Below are 15,922 nucleotides of genomic sequence, written 5' to 3'. Positions count from 1 at the left end.
CATATATACATATACACAAGCTAACATATATACACACGTATATACACACATACATATACATATATGCGTGTATATATATATACACATACGCGTGTGTTCTTTCTTTCCAGCAATGCTTAGTTCGTAACAGAACAGCATTACGTGGGGGTTTTCCACCTTGCTGCTCCGGACAGAATATCAGGCTATCACTGAAGGAAGTGCTCTCAGAAGAATCCAGAACACAGCCACCCCAGGTTGTTTCCCTTTTATAGGGTAATGTAAGTACCATTTCCTCCTGACTGGTGGTTCTGACTCCAGTGGGCATCAGAATCACCTGGCAGCTGGTCAAAAGAAACTGATGAACCCACCCCACAAGAATTTATATTTCTAACAAATTCCGGGGTGACGCCAATGCTGCTGGCCCAGGACCACTGCTCTAGACACACAGCAACAGATTAAGAATTTCTTTTCTGAAAAATGTCACCCTCATGTCTGTACTACAGCAGTGAGTGGAAGTTTTACCTCCCTCTCCCCTCAAATCTGGATTCTTTCACCTCTTCCTGGGTAACAGCTGCCACCACACTGCCCTGGACCATTCCTAAAGACACCTGCCACCAGCATGCACCAGCGGCAGATGACTTACACGCACGTTCTCCTTGTTTCAAAGCAAACTAGAAATTCATCATGTAACTCTTACCACAAAAGTCTTTCCAATGCCTAAGAGCACGTATCCTTGGGTATTGTTCAATGGGTTAAGATCAAACACAAACCCACTGTTCGGGTCCCTTATAGAACAGGCCTGCAGAAACAACAGGGGAAGAGATACATTCAAACCAATCCCACAAGAACACGGCCAATATGGAGTGCCCTCGCAAACCTGTGTGTATGGACCTCACAAAACATGTGCTTCTCCACTGACCTGAAACCCCTGTCAGAAAAGCGGCCCCATACATCCATCCGCACCAGCCCCTTCAGATAAGGCCCCTGCGGTCTGCCCAGGTGTGATACCAGGCTGACAAATATTAAACTTACCTGAAAGCTCTCAAGGCTACGATATTTACCTAAATAAGGAGACCACCGCTGACCCTCAAGGGAAAAGTTAGTTAGAAACCATACGTAACCCATAAATAATTTAAAAAAAGAAAAAGAAAAACTTTAGAAAGTTGGTTTAAGTGTTCCTTTTTCTATTTCAGGCATTCACTTAAAGACCATGATAACAGGAGGCATGATGAGGTACCTCACCATCCCTTCTCCTCTAGGAGACGTCATAAACCTTACCCTCCCCCCACATCTTTCTTCTGCACAGTCCGGCAGTTCAGGGGAAGCATCAGGGGTCCCAACCCCAGAGAGCATGACCGAGGATGCAGGGCAGCATCCCGCCATCCCTACCCTTCCCCGGCACCACAGGCCCAGGACCCTGTGGGAACCTTCGTTTAGGTGGGCCTGGGCTCTACTGTGAAAGCAGAGCTTTTAGAAGGAGAGGGAAAGGAGGAAGACTGAGCACAAGGAACACAGCCAGCGCCGTGAAAACAACAGGTCACCAGCTCACGGCTCTGCGGGGCGGGGGGGGCCCACCCAAGGGCAAGAACACAGGCCAAGGCCAAAGAGCAGGATAAGCCAGGACGGCAACAGGCACGTAGAAGCAACGGCAGTAACAGGGCCAGGATCGGAGCTTGAAAACCGTGAGCATCACATTGAAACAGGCCAGATCCCGCAGATGACAGGGCACTGGCACGTTTTAGGTGCTGCAGTGACAAGCCCCCACATCTCTACGGTGATGGAGAACCCCCAGAGCCCGCTAGGGTGCCACCACAACACAGAAAGGACAGGGCAATGGAGAAAAAGGAAGGAATCTATAGTAATAGGGGAGTAAAGCCCAGGGTCTGGTTCTCAGCCCAGCATCTGCGAGCCGGGGTCTCCGGGAGAGCAATGCGGGGGGACGCCCAGATGCCTGATGCCAAGGCGCGGGAAATGGAGAAGCCAGGAACAGGTTTGGAAGCACGAGGGAAGGGGTGGGCGCAGAGCGGGGGCACCGGGGGGCGCATATCCAGGAGCAGGGCAGCGAGACAACCCGGGACAGCACACATACCTGTTTTGTGTCTGTCATGATTTGGATGGGACAGGCGGCTTCTGTGTTCCACAGGAAACTAACCACACACTCCCAACTGAGAGAAAATATGGGGTGGGTATTCTGAAAGGTTAAATGCAGAGTAACAGTCAGTATAAGGAGATGGAACTCGATCTCACCAAGGGACTACTAGCCTAGCACATACAAAGCGCTAAAGTCTACTGAACTTAGTTTAATTATGCGTCAGCGACAGACTAGGTGCTCAGTGCGCACTCCCTAATTACAATTTAATGTCCTATTATTCCCACTAAGGACATACTACCTCTCGTGCTCAGATGTCAAGAAGTTTACCCGAGGTCACGTGGCAGTGAATGGCAGAATTGGGGTCCAGATCTGGGTTTAAGTCCACGCTGTTGAAAAACACTCCACGCCAAGAGTATGGAACGTAAGAAAGACACAAAAGACCCCGGCGTGGGAGATTTTACTGACAGAAGCTCAGAACTGGGGACCGAGGGTACAGAGGAGCCTGGAAGGGTCACAGGGAGCCTCGCGGGCGCTGTGAGCACTGCCACCGTGTGGGGTCTGGCTGCAAAGTCCTGCTCAACGCGTGAGGGTTCACCGGCTGCCGGTAACTTACAATGTGTGCACTGTCCTGGGTGTGTTTCAGTGAAATGTTGCCCAAACATGCGCCGCACCGCCTCCTGTGGGAGCTCTGCCTCGTTACAGGGAACAGCAGCTTGTGCTGAGAGAGCATTTACCACTGTGCTGTTTTTATTAGCATTTCTCAACCGAGCCTCATAATGACCTGGGAACCAGGTTCTGTAATCACCTACCATCTATACACAGGTGAGCAAACAGAGGCACAGAGAGTCAGGACACCTGCCCAGGCTCACAGGAGGACACATTGGGCACCTGATGGCGAGCCCACACCTTACCCACCAAGCACCCTCTGGCCTGGAAGTGCCCCCCCTCCCCGCCCCCCTCAGCCTCAGCATCTCTAATAGTAAGATAAAAACACATCTGTCCTGGGGCGCCTGGGTGGCTCAGGCATTAAGCGTCTGACTCTAGATCTCACAGTTGGTGGGTTCGAGCCCCGCCTCAGGCTCTGTGCTGACAGTGTGGAGCTTGCTTGGGATTCTCTCCCTGCCCCACCCCCTCTCTCAAAATAAATGAAGTTTTAAAAATCCTTAAAAAAAAAAAAAATCTGTGCCTTCTGCCCTACACTGTGGTTGTGAAAAGGTGCTGCTTTAACGGTGAAAGTTCTGAAAGTTCTGTGGCTTGCAGAACTCTGCGACACGACCTCTGTTCATGGTGTCTGGGGCCCACCGTGTGTACCAAGCCCCACACAAGTACTCAGAGATACAGTGACGACGCGAAGCTGCTCTGAAGACTGCAGAACGCTGCCCGCATGAGGTGTCACAGGGAAGCTGAAAAACTAAGGATCCCAGAGAACCTTCTGGAACAGTCCAGTATCTCCGTGGGAACAAGAAACCGCAGTGAGAAGGGGAGGTGGGCAAGGCTCCAAGGAGGGGACACAGACATGCCCAGGAGGTGGTGAGGGCTGGGCTGGGCAGCCAGGAGTTCTTCCTGAGACTGAGGAAGGAAACAGCCAACCCATCCCCGGGCTACTCAAGGAGCACGCTTACAGTTCAGTCATGGAACACCTTGCACGACGTGGGCCCATGCCCGTCCAGCTAGGGATTTCATCCCCTTATCAGAGACCCCTCCTTGACCTCTGAAGAAATCGTCTCTTGGAAAAAAATCACGTGTTGGCAAATGACACTGAGAACTTGGGGTCTGCGAGGCAACTGGAATGTATGTGACAAAGTCCAACAGACTGCTGAGGACTGAACACATTTTGCCGTTCGTTCCAAAGAAACTACAGGAAGCTGGAACAGACCCTTCAAATGTGTACCTGACCCTTTAAGTTATTTGATAACAAACATGAATTCTATTACCTCCACTGTGCATTCACCTAAGACTTTGAATAATTACTCAAAAAGCACGTGACCCAGATATAAATGTAAAACTCCAGGTAAAAAAGCAATTGGATTTGGGATAGCCACGTTCTGGAAAGGAGTGCCAGGGACGGTGCATAACATCGTGCATGTATCTAATGCCACTGAACTGTATACCTAAAGGTGGTTTAAATGGTACCTTTTATGTTATACGCTTTCAATTTTTTCTTAATGTTTATCTTTATTTTTGAGACAGAGAGAGAACATGAGTGGGGGAGAGGCAGAGAGAGAGGGAGACACAGAATCCAAAGCAGGCTGCAGGCTCCAAGCTGTGAGCATGGAGCCTGATGCAGGGCTTGAACTCTTGAACCTGAGCCAAAGTCGGACGCTCCACCGACTGAGCCACCCAGGCGCCCCAATTATGTTATACATTTTTTACCAACTTTTTTTTTTTAGAAAAACAATTGGGACGGTACATAAGCATCTTTATTTGGGGTTTCTCTTCTATTCTACCCTGGCTAAGGAACTCAGGGCCAAAAGCAATCTCTATCACTTTCTCTACTTCCTAGCCTTAATTTTTTATCCTTGATTGCCCACGTTTCACACATATAATCTTCATCATTTATCTGTGAATCAGAGCGGCATCGTGCCCCAGCTTCCTCATCTATGAATGCTGGGGTTTGGGTGAAATTGTCTCAAAGACCCTTTCTGCCGCCAGGATTCTCAGATCACCAGCTGACAAGAAGTAAGGGACAGAATGGAGTCCACACAAGCCAGAGAGAAAACTCCACTCGAGACTCGCTCATCTCCACAAGAGACACGTCAGCTGGTTCTCAGTCACAAAAGACCCAAAAGAACCAAGACCGTGGGCAACACACAGCGCCTTACCAGGCTGCCCCGGGAACAGACGAGATGGATCCTGGTGGTGTAGGTGGTGAGCCTCCCGTCGCTGGTGGTGCACGCTGAGCCGTTCACGTACTCTAAAAGGAGGCTGCCGCTGTCCTCCACCATGGGGCCCGTCTTTGCGACCCCCAAGTTGCCGATGGAGACAGTCTCAGAAAAGGAACCCTGCAAACAAACGCGTCTATTGGGCTTTCCCCTCCAAAGAGAACACAGGACTTCACTGCTGGTACATGTGATTCTCGTGTCTGTAAAGTCACCACAGACGCTGAACCATCACTCCAAAGGGATCACGCGCCTTCAGGTACACACATCCCACAGAGATGACGGTCTCAAATCCCGAAAACAACTCATGCTGGCAGGTTCTATTTTCCTCATTTTACAAAAAGGGAAAGGAGGTTCAGACGTGCTGAGTGACTTGTCTGAGGCTGCCCGGCTAACAGGCATCCAAGGCAGGACTCAACCTTTGTCCACCTGGCCCAGAACCAGGAGCTTCTGGCGCTGCCCTTCCCACCGGCCCCCGCCCCTCCTGTCTCCGCTCCACTGTTGTCCCAGCAGGAGAGCCAACAGGAGACGGTGGACATGTCCATGGATGACCAGAAGCACGGCCAGATTTGAGTGTGGGCCACAAATCCGTGCAGGCAAGTGAGCGAATCTCAAATACAGAACCCGCGAACGAGGAGGACCGACTACCCCCTGAAGTCACTGCTCCAACAAAGCGCGCACACACGTATGCACACGTGTGAACACAGCAGGGAACTTCACTCTCGACCACCAGAGTGCGCTCACCAGCTTCCTGGAAAACCCCTCCAAGCGGCCACGTAACATGTGCCAGGAAAAGCCCATTCCCGACGTGCTCTTTTTAAGGAAGCACACGTACATCTTTATTTCAAGATTCGCCATGTCCGAGGAGCACAGGGAAACGTACTGAAACTCTGGCAGTAACTGCATTCAATCGATGATGCAGCACAGCCTGGCGCCCCAAGTGAGAGCTCACGCGTGGATCTGTTCGGCCACGGCAGCTCTCCCAAGCCGGCTTCCCCCTCGTGAGCTTTTGGAAGCAAAACTATTCTTTACAGACATCTACTGGCCTCAAAGACACTTTTGAAGTCAGGCTGGACATACCATTAGGAGCGTCCTCTGCCCTGTATGGAGATCAGAGGTCACCAGCACTGGGCATTTCGTGCAGTTCTAAATCTGAACAATGACTCAAGCACAACCACATCGGTTGGGGGGGGGGGGGCGGATGAGTTTATGCTGGGGCCCCACTCCTGCTCACAGGGCTTCACTTCAGCAGCCAGGCCTACTTTGATCTGGAAGTCCCAAAATAACCACCTCCGCCCACTGAGTCATGTGCTGGGGGCGGCGGGGAAAACGACACTACTGGGGAGGGCAGGCTCACCTGATCGTTCTTGTATTTCATCTGGCAAGCCGACGCATATCGATCACAGCCCGGCACCGGGTTCAGGGGTCGACACACATTGATGTAGTATTTCCGCCACGTGCTGCGCTCGCCCGCGTTGTCCATGGCGTACCAGTTTCCTCCACGACCACCTTCGGATTTTGCCAGGCTAAAATTTCAAAGCAAAATGCACGCTTTTAATGCTAACGGATTTCAGCCTGACGATTCATTTCTAAGTGGTTGAGGACACACAGAATGAAACATGCCCTGCCATTCAAACTATGGAATTTAGCTCACCGTGACTCATAACACCCACGAGTATCTCGACTTTCACTGAAGTCAGTATTCAGCAGACCGTGCACTGCCCCCTTCCCCCGCACCTCTGTACTGACAATCCCTGTTTCAAACCATGCAGCTGAAGACTGAGGCTTTGCTGTGGCAAGGAGCAGTGGATGTCACAAAGCCTACCACACCACTGTTAGAATTCTTTCTGTTTAAAACTCTCCATCTTGGTCCTGCACCCCCACAACCTACTTGACTCCCCGTTACCAACTCAGCTACGTGCTCACCAGCAAAGCCTAAGCCAGCTTAGCACTACGCTGGACCCGGGCCAGGGCCAAGGCCAAGGCCAGGCTGACCCTGGCCTCACCTGGAGAGATCATACTGCTCCAGCGTAGAGGGGTCGGTCACCACACACTCCAGGGGCTCCTCCGGGCAGGCGTAACTGGTGTACCACCGGAAGTTGTAGGTAGAGTTGTCTTCCTCCTGGTCACATGACAGGGAGAGACATGGGATGGCAAAGAAAAAAGGGAATGTTATTAAAGCCAGCATTTACAAAATGACAGGCATTTTCCGTCGGTAAGAACTATAGGAAAGACGGTCTACTTTGTCCATCTACGTCTGTCTTACTGACATGAAGATCTCCCAGGAATAAATTAAGATGGAAATCTACCCTCTGCTAAGTGGCACTGAGGGCTGATTTTTGATACGAGTTTTGTCCCCAAAGCCAACCGGGTGGTGGGTTACCATTGAGGTATACAGCCCACTGAACGAATAAACAGCTCAGAAAATGAATACTGCCTACGTACCCTGGCAAATCTAAAAGGATTAATTAAAATCACAGGAGATGATGATTTGGCCAGGACACCAGACTAATAATAGCTCTGCGTCTAAATAAAGGGCCCACGATAGGCTCCTGTGTAGGCATCAGGGAGCCAGACGATGTGATGGTTTATCCCCAGGAAAGCCCAGAGCTCACACCTCACCTGTGGTTAGAGCCTCATCCCACTCCAGGAAAGTCAGCAGCCCTGTCCCACCCACCATCTTCCTTTCCCCCACCTCGACGGGACTGCCACTCTCTCCCTCTCGGCTCGCCCACACACCGCACAGTTCCTACCTGATATTCAGGGAGACCGACTCCCGCGTCCCGGTCACAAAGGAAGGTGATCAACGTGGCTCTTGGTGTATGCTTTTCGTTGTTATAGGGTGTGCCGTCTCTGTAGTTCAACTGGATCATCCCGTTGTAATAGGAAAGTTTAGCATTACTCAGTCCCAAGTTCCAAGCCTTGTTATCACTAAAACAAGCAAACAAACGTCTCTCAGAAAGGATACCAAGGCCAGAAGCACTGCAGTGCTGGGACACGGGCGAAACGGCCACCGAGCAGTGTGGTGGGGGCAATGTCCATGCTCCAGGGCTGCAGATCACCAGGGTCTGCGGTGGGGCAGAGGGCAGCCCCACCCCCACGCCAGGACCCAGGGCCACGCTCAGCACGCTTGGTTTAACGTACGACGCCTCACCTGAACCGATACCACGCCCAACGGAGAACCGTGTGCTAACTATCTCACAACCCAGAAATGCAAGCGACTCAGAAGGAATTATGTAAATTCCAAGGGTGTGGCCTGCTCCTCCTTATCCAGGATCTCAACCTCCTAGCATCCTCTGGTGTTTAGGTTTTTAGGCCAGGGCTTCTCAGTGTTTACTGTTCCTTGCAGAGCAATGATGTCAGTAGAGAACACACCTGTCCCTGAATATTTGTTAGCGCAAGATACCTAAGGAAAACCCGTAACTAAAAATAGTTACACTTGCCTTTTTGAAACTTGACAGGCTCCGGAGTCCGGCTGGCAGAAACTCACAGACACCGCACCACAAACATTTATGTAGAAGTCGTACTTCTCGGTCTCAACTTTATAGGCACCATTTTTCTTCGTGAGAGGTGATAAATCAAAAGAAAACCCTAAGGAAGAGTAAAAACAATGCCAATATGTAAGGTCAGTTGGACCACAGTCAAGAAGGTCAGCTGGGGGGCGCCTGGGTGGCTCAGTCGGTTAAGCGTCCGACTTCGGCTCAAGTCACGATCTCACGGTTCATGGGTTTGAGCCCCTCTGTGCTGACAGCTCAGAGCCTGGAGCCTGTTTCAGATTCTGTGTCTCCCTCTCTCTCTGCCCCTCCCCTGCTCGCACTCTCCCTCTGTCTCAAAAATAAATAAACGTTAAAAAAAAAAAAAATTTAAAAAAAAAGAAGGTCAGTTGGACCACAGGAGCCCCAAGTTGGGCCCCAAGCCCGCAGCTTCAAAGAAAGTCTCCCCAGGAACCATCTGATGAGGGCAGGGAGATGCAAAATGGCAGAAAAGATGCTTTCCCCTCCAGGCCACCAGAGCTGCACCTACGGACATTTCCCCTGCACAGGGATTCACCACCACCAAGCCCCTTTTACTGCATTAACCTAAAAACCCAATTTGAAGCCCCTGGCTGGCCTCAAATGTTGGCTGAATAAACCACCAGTGTGTTCAAAGCTGTATGACCACAACACAGTGTGACCTTCTTGAAAAGTCTAAGGTAGGTTTCTGGGTCACTAAACTTCTGCAAAAAGCCTTCACAAACACGGTTCTTTTCTTGGGATCTTCAAGTTTTGCATTCGGCAAACCTACCTGCACCATGATTTAAGAGGTAGGTTTTTCACGATCTCAACCTCAAATGTCTAATTTTCAAAATTTTCAGCATTAATGTAATCCTGAAGCAGGTTATCTCTAAAACTTTCCTAGGAAATATTTAAGGAAGGGGCGCCTGGGTGGCTCAGGCGGTTGAGCGTCTGACTTTGGCTCAGGTCATGATCTCACGGTCTGTGGGTTCGAGCCCCGCATCGGGCTCTGTGCTGACAGCTCAGAGCCCAGAGCCTGCTTCGGATTCTGCGTCTTCCTCTCTCTCTGCCCCTCCTCCACTCACATTCTGTCTCTCTCTCTCTCTCTCTCTCTCAAAAATAAACTTTAAAAAAAAAAGAAAAGAAAATATTTAAGTTAAAAAACAAACAAACAAAACCTAAGCGGTTCCAGGTGACACCAAACCACCAAAGGTATTACGTGGGCACACGCACCTGCCTGGGAATCAAAGACCGTGCAGTTCTCGCCCTCTGTCTTGGACAGTACACAGGCAGCAGCTGTGTGCCACTCAAACTCATAGAAGCAGCCGCCATCCCCAGAGGTTGTCAACACCGGAGCGCTTTCTAGATCACCTGTCAACGAGGAAGAAGAATGATATCGCTAATCATTCCTAGTCTAAAAACAGTCCCACGAACACTGTGATTCTGCTTCCTTGAGGTCCTGAGAGCGGTCAAACCTACAGAGGCAGAAAGAAGGGGGGTTACCAAGGGCTGGGGCAGGAGGGGGGGCATTAGTGTCCAGCGGGGGCAGAGTTCACTCAAGAAGATGAGAACGTTCTGGAGACGGACAATGGTGATGGCTGCACAACACTGAATGTCCTCCATGCCACTGGACTATATACACTTTAATAAATGTTAACAGGTGCCTGGGCGGCTCCATTGGTTCAGCGTCCAACTTCAGCTCAGGTCATGCTCTCACAGCTCATGAGTTCAAGCCCCACGTCAGGCTCTGTGCTGACAGCTTAGAGCCTGGAGCCTGCTTCAGATTCTGTGTGTGTCTCTCTCTCTGCCCCTCCCCCACTCACACGCGCTCATGCACTCTCTCTCTCTCTCTCTCTCTCAAAAAATAAATAAACGTTAAAAAAAATTTTTTTAACTTTAAAAAAGTTGAATTTCACATCATGTATTTTACTATAGTTTCTTAAAAATGCTAAATTTCACATTATGTATATTCTACCACAATTTAAAAAACACTCAAAACCAAAAAATAGTCCTAGCCCTTGACCTTATCCCACAGCTGGGCATTTATCCAAAGAAAATATTGCAGCAGGAGGTAGACAGGGATACACAACAGCACCATCACCCACACTGGAAACATGCAATTAACCCAACAATAGGGGAAATGCTTAAAAATAGTAAGACCAAACCATTATCAACGAGGGAGTCCCTAAAAATTAGTAATATAAACCGTGAGACACAGAAGAGCATTCACAAAATACATGTTTTGAGGAACATTTTCCAAAAACGCATGACTACATATAGATTTGACCCCGTAAAAACAATGTAAACCTATAAATACAGGCGGGCGAAGGAGAGCATTGTATTTAGATGTGAGATCCTGGACAACACTTTTAAACCCCGTACGGTCCCCCGCCTATGGAAGAAGGTCAACAGCCAACATGGCGACTCTCGGTATCAGTCCTCAGGAAGAGGAAGCTGAGCCGAGACCCATAACTCATTTGGAACGCTGCAACACAACTCTCTCGACACCGTATGGTTTCTCCATTTCTGGACTGGTTTGGGGTGGGGGTGGGGGATCAAATCCAAGAGACCACCACTAGAGGTTCTAGAACCTGAAACGCTCAGCACAACCCCTTTCTACCTCCCCTCTTGGCAGCGGCCCAAGAGAAACAAAGAACGCAGGCACACCTGTGGCAAAAGCCACTAAAACATCCCGCCTTTTCCCATTTTTTAAAATGCTTTACCTGGCTTGCACACAAGTGTTATGTTGGTTGTTATTTTCTTATGGCCACAATCATCACCGTCTGAATACGAGAGTTGAATGTTTCCTTTCTCTTTTGTGGGAGAAGAAATAAATTTGCCTAGATTTTTAAATCCACTCTTATCTGGAAAAGAGAAACGGGAAAAAAAAAAAAAAACAGGACATGTGATGAAGAGGTATATAAAAATCAGCCAGGAACCACCAGCAGGTGCGCCGTGGTCCATTCCCCAACCGCATAACCTGGCCCCATGGTCGGTGGGTTTTTCTTGAGTGACAGGTTTGGCCAGGCAATGGCAGCCACACGGGGGATGCCAAGGCCACCTCCGGGCTGAGTAGGAAAAGTGCAGCATCGATAAACAACGTCCTCCAGGGGCAGGCAAGGAGGACAGCAAGCTCTCGTGTCACACCATCCAATGAAGCAACACCGTTCCCCTATTTTCAGGGCCTCGGCTCCCCCCGAGACACAAGGCCTTTTGGAAGCACAGCCAAGAGACTAGAGTCTGTCCCATGACCAAAGCGGAAACTAACTGAACCCGTTCAGCAAGCCAGGCAGGGGACTATTTCGTTCCTGGTTCAGTTGACTTTGACTAGGAAGCACTGAAATTGTCCCCCGTCCTTCTTTTTTTTTTTTTTTTTTTTAATGTTTTTATTTATTTTTGAGACAGAGCATGAGCAGGGGAGGGGCAGAGAGAGAGGGAGACACAGAATCGGAAGCAGGCTCCAGGCTCTGAGCTGTCAGCACAGAGCCCGACGCGGGGCTCGAACTCACAGACCGTGAGATCGTGACCTGAGCCGAAGTCGGACGCTTAACCGACTGAGCCACCCAGGCGCCCCATCCCCCGTCCTTCTTAAGCAGGGGCACACCCGGACCTGCTCCCAAGGACACATCACCAATTCTGGAAACTGGGGCAATCCCGAACACCCGACCCGAGTTCACAATTCCTTGTCGAAGGTTAGTAACAGATTTTGATCCCTCTCCCTGCCTCTCATCTTCGGGGCGAGTCTTAAGGGACAACAAACATGCTGAAGATCTGTATCACACTGAGAAGTCTCCTCGGGAAAGCCGGAGGACCAACAAAACTACTGCAAAAAGAACCCTCGGGGATACAAGTGCTCATATGAAGAGAACAATGAGAGCTCACTTGCCTTAAGGCCTAACTTATTAACAATTACAGGCAGTCAAGCTGTTAAATAAAAAAAAAAGCCTCAAAATCAGTTTTACACAAGTACTGGCAAGGTTACTCTTCAAGCTGCAGAGTGAAGAGATAATCCAGTAACTCCCGGCGTGGTTCCTTCTGTTAGCCGACATCAGGAGGCCCTGGCCTTCCGACGTCAGGACACGGAAGTGCTGTAGCTGCCAGAGCCCAACGAGCAGTTACCTACATTTGGATCATCACCTCTTTTTATCACCCTGTGGACGCTGAACTGAGACAGAGGAGATCCGCATAAACCACAGGAAGATTTCCTAACTGGATGCCGCCGAGCTCCACACGCCTGCAGGGAAACCGCCACCGCGACCCCTGCTCTGGGCACACTCACCCACAGAGCACACGGCCGCATCCTCGGGACAGCCTCTGGCCTGGCCTTCCTGCAGCACTTTGTGGCAGATGTTGATGAAGAAATGCTTCTTGTCTGTTTCTCTCTGGCTGCCATCCACGGCTTCCCAATTCCGTTCCAGTTCTGTAATTTAAAAAGAAAAAAAAGAATCTGCTTTTAGCCAAAGGCTAAAAGTCACACCGTAAATGGTGATTAAGCCAAAGGAAAAGGCCCAAAGCTCACCGGACATGAAACTCATGTTTCTGGACGCGGGCAGACGGAGACACAGAGACTCACCGAGATTCTCAGGCTTCTCACTTAATGTGACGGAAACAAACCTCCTCGGAAGAGCAGGCTCAACAGAAGTAGGCAGAGAGTGTGAAATCAGAAACGGAAGAGCAGGGGCACCTGGGTGGCTCAGTCGGTTGGGCGTCCGACTTTGGCTCAGGTCGTGATCTCAGGGTTTGTGGGTTCAAGCCCCGCATCAAGCTCTGCGGTGATAGCTCAGAGCCTGGAGCCTGTTTCAGATTCTGTGTCTCCCTCTCGCTCTGTCCCTCCCCAACTCACATTCTGGTCTGTCTCCCTCTCTCTCTCTCTCTCAAAAATAAACAAACACAAAAAAAAAAAAAAAAAAAGCAAATCAGGACGGCAGACCGTGCCTTGGAAGGCAGAACGCCATGCCACTGGTAACGTGCCCTCCTCCGACCGCCAGGAAGGCTCAAGAAAGCTGCCACGTCTCCCACACCAGCGGACCGAGCGTGGGGCATGCTTGCCTTCTGGGAGATCACAGGACACCGAGGTCCCTGAGCTCAAACAGCTCGTGATGCGCTCCTTTATGAGCAGGATCAGGACTCCACGGAAGGTCAAGGGAGCACACGTGAGTGCCGAGAGCAAGACCACAAACCGACGGTGTTCCCAGAACAGCCACCAAAGGGGTGAAGGAGAGCTGCGTGTGAAGGGCGTACAGACACCGGGGTTCAGAGGGGGAAGCCCACCGCCCGTCGGAAGTAACACACTCTGAAGCTCTATGTGCCGCTGTCGACAACCCAGAAGAACCCACAGATGCTTGCACAAACATAAATGAGGACAAGGACACAGGGAGCGAAGTGGGCTGACAAGCCAGAAGACGGGAGGACAGTTTGAAGCCGGCAAGGAAGGAGCTCGGCTCTTGCTCGAGGCAATCCTTAGCGGTCTGCACGAACCCCCCCCCCCAGAAATACCCGTGTCCCAGGAGAGCCCGCGTGGCGGCCCACGCTGGGGGACAGACTGCACGTATCTCTGCGTCCCGCACAGGCCCCTGGCCCCATGTGCATCCCGCACACAACAACAAGGCTGAACAGAGGGATCTAACAGCACCGCTCAGTTTACCGCAACACAAGTGAGGCCCGAGGAGGCAGGCAAACCGCTCACGTACACACAGCTGGATGCTCTCCTTCCGCCGCACAAAGCCTGTCTCTTCCCGAACACACACGCACCAGAACTTCCCCATGGCACCCTTCCCAGCTTAACGGGTGCCGAGCTACTAACGCACAAAGGACATTTGCTTCCGAGGCAAACGCGCCGACACTGAACATTTATAGACATCTCGTGTTCAAAAAGAAGCTCTCCAGCACTCCACAAGAGAGGAATCCCTTTTTCTAATATTATACTGCCCAAACCAGATGGGGACTCAGAACACATGAGTCATCGCTCCTACTGCATGGGCGATTCTGGGACTTGAGGCAAGCCGTTCTCTCTCCGTTAGGTATTCTCTCTATGCTGTTCGCTTCTACAGATACTGAATTCCAGGGCTGCTAAAAGGGTAAAACTAAAAATGTCCCCACTGGATTCCGTCTCCCTGATGGGAACCCCCATTCTTAGTCCTCAATCTCCCGGCCCTCTGGGAAGTTATGGGAAGCTACAAGGCCTGAGGCAGGCCTGGGGCATGCTCACCAGGTTTGCTCCTGTGACCCCAGGACCCTGTCTGGCACCTGCCACGTAACCAACGCTCAACAACACCTGCTGTGCAGACTCGTAACACCCATCTTGGCCGGTGTTTACGGTGAAGCCAGGGCTCGGTGACAAAGCTCATCACACTGATGGAGCAAGAGACATGGCATCCACAGGCTCCCGCACCCTTTCTCCCTTCAGCCTTACAAGAGCATCTGAGGGTGGATGGGGATTGCCGACCCCACTGTAGAGACAGGAAAGCATGGTCAAAGTACAGCTGACCCCGGCCCCACCGGCCCTCACACGTGGTGTTCAAGCCCGCAAGCCCGACAGTCCAGGTGCGAGCCGGAAACACTACCTACTTGAAGGCTGCCTTAAGACTCTAAATTCTGCTTTTATTTTTTTTCCAGAGACATAATCGACACACAACCTTGTACTTGCTCTGCGTGAACACAGTGTGCATCTGCTATGAGAGCATCACTGCGTTGCATTAACGTCCAGCACCACACGCAGACACAGACGCGTGCACGTGAGATGGCAACTTTCAACATCTACTTCCTTAGCAACGAGAATAGAAATCTAAAATAAAAGACGTTCTAATCACAAAGCACAAGGCCTGGCCCTTGGCGGTTCTGCCTCAACTCTCCCAACTGGAGGAGCAATGCCAACCTCGAGCTGAGACCGTCTGCCTCCTCATTCGTTCAGCGTCACGTCTAACAATTCGTGCCGCTGCGCGAGAAGGGGAGAAAGGCCAGGACACGATTAGTTGACCATTGAAGAAAACAGTAGGAGCCTCTCGGAATGCGTTCACGGTTAAGAGTCGAGAGAACGCCCCCGCCAGCGCGCGGACTGGCCTCCAGGGCGCACGGGAGCCCTACCTGAGTGCCGAGCCAGCGCAGACAGGTCATAGCGCTTCTTGTCCTCGGTCACACTGCAGAGGAGGTCCTCCTTCTCCTTGATGCAGGCGTACTTGGTGTCCCACGTGAAGAAGTAGGTGCAGTCTACCTCCCCAGTGAAGATGGGCGCTCCTTTCCCGTCATTACCTGTGCCATTGGAGAAGGAAGAAAAGCCACCCGATTACGTGACCAAAACCTAGGGATGTCAGCCGACAAGGACACCAGCACCAGCTGGGCAGTTAAACTCCAGTCCCCAAGCCCAGACATCAGAGGCGCCGGAGATTCGAGAGGCTTCTCTGGAGTTTCCATCATCAACCCCTCAACGGGCCGGTAGGCTGTTGACAGCACATTCACCAAGGACATGAAAGGGGTGCTGA

The 15,922-nt window shown here is 51.0% G+C and overlaps 1 protein-coding gene across 1 annotated transcript in view; it reads right to left on the bottom strand.

The window, feature by feature from the left end:
• The window catches only part of IGF2R (insulin like growth factor 2 receptor), a 105,402-nt gene that overhangs the window by 38,031 nt on the left and 51,449 nt on the right, over positions 1–15,922 (bottom strand). Inside the window, exons 11-21 of the mRNA XM_043592694.1 lie at positions 15,528–15,692; positions 12,724–12,864; positions 11,168–11,308; positions 9,678–9,815; positions 8,394–8,541; positions 7,704–7,881; positions 6,957–7,072; positions 6,308–6,476; positions 4,894–5,073; positions 2,069–2,170; positions 677–778 (exon numbers count right to left, since the gene is read on the bottom strand). Coding sequence (XP_043448629.1) covers positions 677–778; positions 2,069–2,170; positions 4,894–5,073; positions 6,308–6,476; positions 6,957–7,072; positions 7,704–7,881; positions 8,394–8,541; positions 9,678–9,815; positions 11,168–11,308; positions 12,724–12,864; positions 15,528–15,692 — 1,580 coding nt within the window. The remainder of the gene's footprint in view (positions 1–676; positions 779–2,068; positions 2,171–4,893; positions 5,074–6,307; positions 6,477–6,956; positions 7,073–7,703; positions 7,882–8,393; positions 8,542–9,677; positions 9,816–11,167; positions 11,309–12,723; positions 12,865–15,527; positions 15,693–15,922) is intronic.

This window comes from Prionailurus bengalensis, chromosome B2 (genome assembly GCF_016509475.1).
Source record: "Prionailurus bengalensis isolate Pbe53 chromosome B2, Fcat_Pben_1.1_paternal_pri, whole genome shotgun sequence".
In the NCBI taxonomy this organism is placed as follows: Eukaryota; Metazoa; Chordata; class Mammalia; order Carnivora; family Felidae; genus Prionailurus; species Prionailurus bengalensis.
Note: the sequence above shows the minus strand (reverse complement) of the source record. Positions and strands in the feature narration are given on the sequence as shown.